Source organism: Plasmodium gonderi, assembly GCF_002157705.1.
Source record: "Plasmodium gonderi DNA, contig: Pgo-contig_465, whole genome shotgun sequence".
Lineage (NCBI taxonomy): Eukaryota > Apicomplexa > Aconoidasida > Haemosporida > Plasmodiidae > Plasmodium > Plasmodium gonderi.
The window spans coordinates 1-4278 of record NW_021629330.1 but is presented as its reverse complement, the minus strand read 5'-3'; the positions used below and the strand labels follow the sequence as shown (position 1 = coordinate 4278).

The window sequence follows — 4278 nt, the reverse complement described above, 5'->3', positions numbered from 1 at the left end:
CTAAATCTTATATGAATATAAAATTAATCAATACATAATAGTACATATTATAAATATATATTATTTAATGATATATTATAATTGTAATAAACGAAATATATAACAAATAATGAGTGATTTCCTAACAAGATGTAATAATTTCGAATAATATTTTGGATAATTCTTATGTTATGCTGTATATTATGCTTAAAATATATAAAATTATTATAATATTATTATATTTTCTGTATAAATGATAATAATGATTTAATATTTTACTTATTTTATATTTATATTATATATGGCGGTATAATTATATCTTTTAAATATATTATTTTCATAATATTCTAAATATTCTTTTAATTATTACTATTAGTTATTTACAGTTTTTTTTTATTTTATAAGAATATGTATTTTTATATTTATCATATAAAAGAATTATAATTTCTTTATATTTTTTAAATTAGTATTTTTTTGAGGAAATAATTACAGATATTCATAAATGATTTACCATTAATTATGTAAAAACATAGAAATATTTGTTCTTAGAATTGTTCGTAAAAACATAAAAATATTATAAAATATAATTCTAATTAATAAATTAAGTATAATATGTTATTTACATTTATTGTATCATAAGAGACATAAAAATATGAAATGAAATCATATAATAATTCTTAATATTTTCTAGTACTATAATAAAAATTTTGTTTGAAATATTTCTAATTTTCATTTTTTACTATAGATCACATTGTGTATTTTACCATATAGCGTTTTTTCCTATAAAAGAAAAATATCAAGTCCAGATGTTAATTATTCTTTTTAATCTTATTATTATTATATGTTATACATGATGGACGATGTAAGCATATATTTAATAATAATTAAAATTAGTTTATATAAATCTTGAAAATAATTTATTGAAGAAATTGCTACCATAATATTTATAAAAAATGTATATATTAGTTAAAACCTTTATGATTTTATTCCTCTATAATAGGCATTGCAAAACATATCTAATATAATCTGCACATCTCTATTATATATTTTATACATTTTTCAATTTAATAAATTTATTATTATTAGAGGAACTCATGATTTTTTTGCTTAATATGTACATGTGAATATATCTTAAAATATAATATAAATATTTTTTCATTATGTAATATAACAGCAAAAAAATAAATTATTAAAAAAAAAAATATAACTTCATTATATAGTAATTATGTAAAATCCATGTTAATTCATAAAATATATATATTGAGTATAAATTTATAAGTATTCAGAAATTGCCTTATAAAAAAAAATGAAATAACTGAAAGGGACAATTTATTCCAACAATTATACATTTTACCTTAAAAATATTTTCATTTTTTCTTATCTTTCATTAGATTTACTCACAAATTTTTACATATTGTAAATTTGATATAGTCTATCATATAACAGTTATTTTTTTTTTGAGTTGTTTTGCAAAGTTTCCCTTACTGCGTTATAACGCATAATGATTTAACTGTGATTGCATTTACAAGTATTCCAAATCTGTAGATATATAATAATGTTGTATATTTTTTAAAACAAAAATTTATTACTGGGCTACATTAACAGTAATCTCATTGGAATAATCATATTTGCAAAAATATAAAAATTTATAACAAAATCTAATGCTGCTAAACCTTTAAACCTAAACCCTATACCCTAAACCCTGAACACAAAATTGTACATAAAGAACCCTTTAATATTCTCTTATAAATATTAGAAAAGATAAATTTTTCTTTCTAAAAAAATATTTTCCTCGAATAATCAATTTTTTCTATAGCAAAATTTAGTATTTTATGTTGTTTTTTATATATATACATGAATATTTAATTTTATATAAATTTTATTGATTATTATTAGCAATATAGGGAAATATAAGGGCTATAATGTAAATCTTTTTGCTATGCACCAAAATAATAATATGTATTTTCTTATATGTAATATCATGAGCCCATAAAATGAAATATATATACATGCGTTATAATATGTTACTATCGATATCACTGGTTAATAATATTCAGAAGCATAATGCTAGTTCATATAGTGTTCATAGAATAAAATATATAATACTTATCTTACAACAAAGTATATGAAGTAACCTGAAATAAAATAATTATATGATCACATTATTATATAACATTTATTATTTATTTTATAAGATTTTATTATTCTGATAAACATGTACAATGTATCCAATAATAAGTAAAAAAAAGGCAATAAATATAGAAATTAATAGAACAGTGTCATGTAATGAATATTACTGATTTATAATTTACCTTTATATATTCATGTAAAATATAAATGTTTAATTATTCAGATGTTAGAATTATTATACAACTGATTTACCCATAATATATATATAGAGAGAAACGTATATAATTCACATACATTGAGTTATATCTATTTTTTATATTTATATTACATAAATTTATTTATACATATTTTATAGAATACATATATATAATTCAAATTTTTTTTTAATATTTATTATATTATGCTTCTACAATTTTTTACATAATAATAAGGTGCTAGAACGTGAAAGAAAAAATGAAATTAGAAGTACTATTGATAATATTATTCTATTTTAATATAACATATTTATGTACATTAAGAATTGTAATCTTACAGTTGAAAAATAATTTTTCCATATAGCTATATATATGCTCTCAGAGTTCCCCCTTAAAATATGTTATAATAAATTCTTTGAAATATTTCTATTTTCGAATTTTAATTATTTTTTAATTTTGTATGTGCAACATAATATAGAATACAATTATGGCTGATGGTTCTACATATGTAAACATTTTAAATTACTATTAGAAATTTTAGGAAATTTAATATAACTTTTGCTTTTTTATTTCATGATATAAAATAAATAACACAATTATACTCGAATATTTAAATATATACATTCTTCAATAATTCACTTTTATACTTTAATTTTTAGCCTTTTAATACAAATGAATTAACTTATGAGAAGTATTATAATATGCTGAATACAGGAATTCAAAATGTATCTAATATTTTCATGTTTTGTGCTGTTCAAGATGATAATTCAATAAATCATTACCCAAGTATTAAGGAATTCTGTTCAAAATTAACACATTATTTAATAAATGAAAACAAAAATTTGAAACTATATAATTCGATCAATGATTTTTGCAATATATTAAGTTACTGGTTATACGGAAAATTAGAACAAATGTGTAAAAGTGTTAAGTGTAAGGCTAACGATATTTATAAAAAAATTTTCAATATATTAATCCGGATTTCTAAATCTACACTTTACAGGGAGAAATTTTTTTTCAATTGTAAAATAGATTCTAATATAAATTTGAAGAATAATTGGGTAATCGAAAGAAATTATTTGATTATTATTTGGACTATAAAAAAATTAAGGAAAAGTATAATGATGATAAAAAAAATTGTAAAGCATATCATAGTTATTTTGTTGATAAAGAAGAACCATACCTTCAGTTTGTGGCAGATTGTACATATAGTAGTGGAACTGAGTGCCCAATACCATATGAGAAATTTAAAAATTGCGATCCAAGAGAATTGCAAAAATATTTTAACTGCCAAAAAGAAGCACAAGAAGAAATTGCGAGTTTAAAAACGTCATCTCCTGAAACATCAGACATCTATCCAGAAGCATCGGATGATTTTTCTAGTGCACCAATCATTACTTCAACTGATGAAATTAGTGATGGTAGACTAATAGATGAATATGAAACGCCTGAAGAATCTTATATAATAGATAATGGTTTAAGTCCTCTAGCAGTGTTTGGTAATGTCCTTTTAGGAGGAATAATCACTTCATTACTTGTTGGTGTTTTATATAAAGTAAATGCAGAATTGTTTTATATATATAAATCATACTAACATGCTAGTATTATGAGTTACATAATTACGTATTATAAATTTATAAAATACTTATATTTCATATTATTCTTTCTTATAACAGTTTACACCCATAGGTAATCAGTTAAGAAATATCATGGTAAACAGAATGAATACATTTGGACATATAAAAAAAGAAAGAAATGAATTATATAATGATGTATCAGAATATCTTAATCCTTATTATAATGATCCACAAGATCATTACGTAGGGTACAGCTCTTTGTAATTTTTTTTACTTCTAAATATTTAATAATATGTTATACATTAATTACAATAATGTTAAATATACAAATAATGAATCATGAAATATTTGTATTCATATATAAAAAAAAAATGGTAAAATAAATAAAATTATAATAT

The 4278-nt window shown here is 19.8% G+C and overlaps 1 protein-coding gene across 1 annotated transcript; it reads left to right on the top strand.

The window, feature by feature from the left end:
* Positions 1–2790: 2790 nt before the first annotated feature.
* PGO_003525 (variable surface protein) lies at positions 2791–4144 on the top strand (the record flags this gene model as incomplete). Its single annotated transcript, XM_028691326.1, has 4 exons — positions 2791–2811; positions 2963–3364; positions 3493–3858; positions 3980–4144. The coding sequence occupies 4 exons, from the start codon at positions 2791–2793 to the stop codon at positions 4142–4144; spliced, it is 954 nt and encodes a 317-aa protein (XP_028547127.1).
* Positions 4145–4278: the final 134 nt, after the last annotated feature.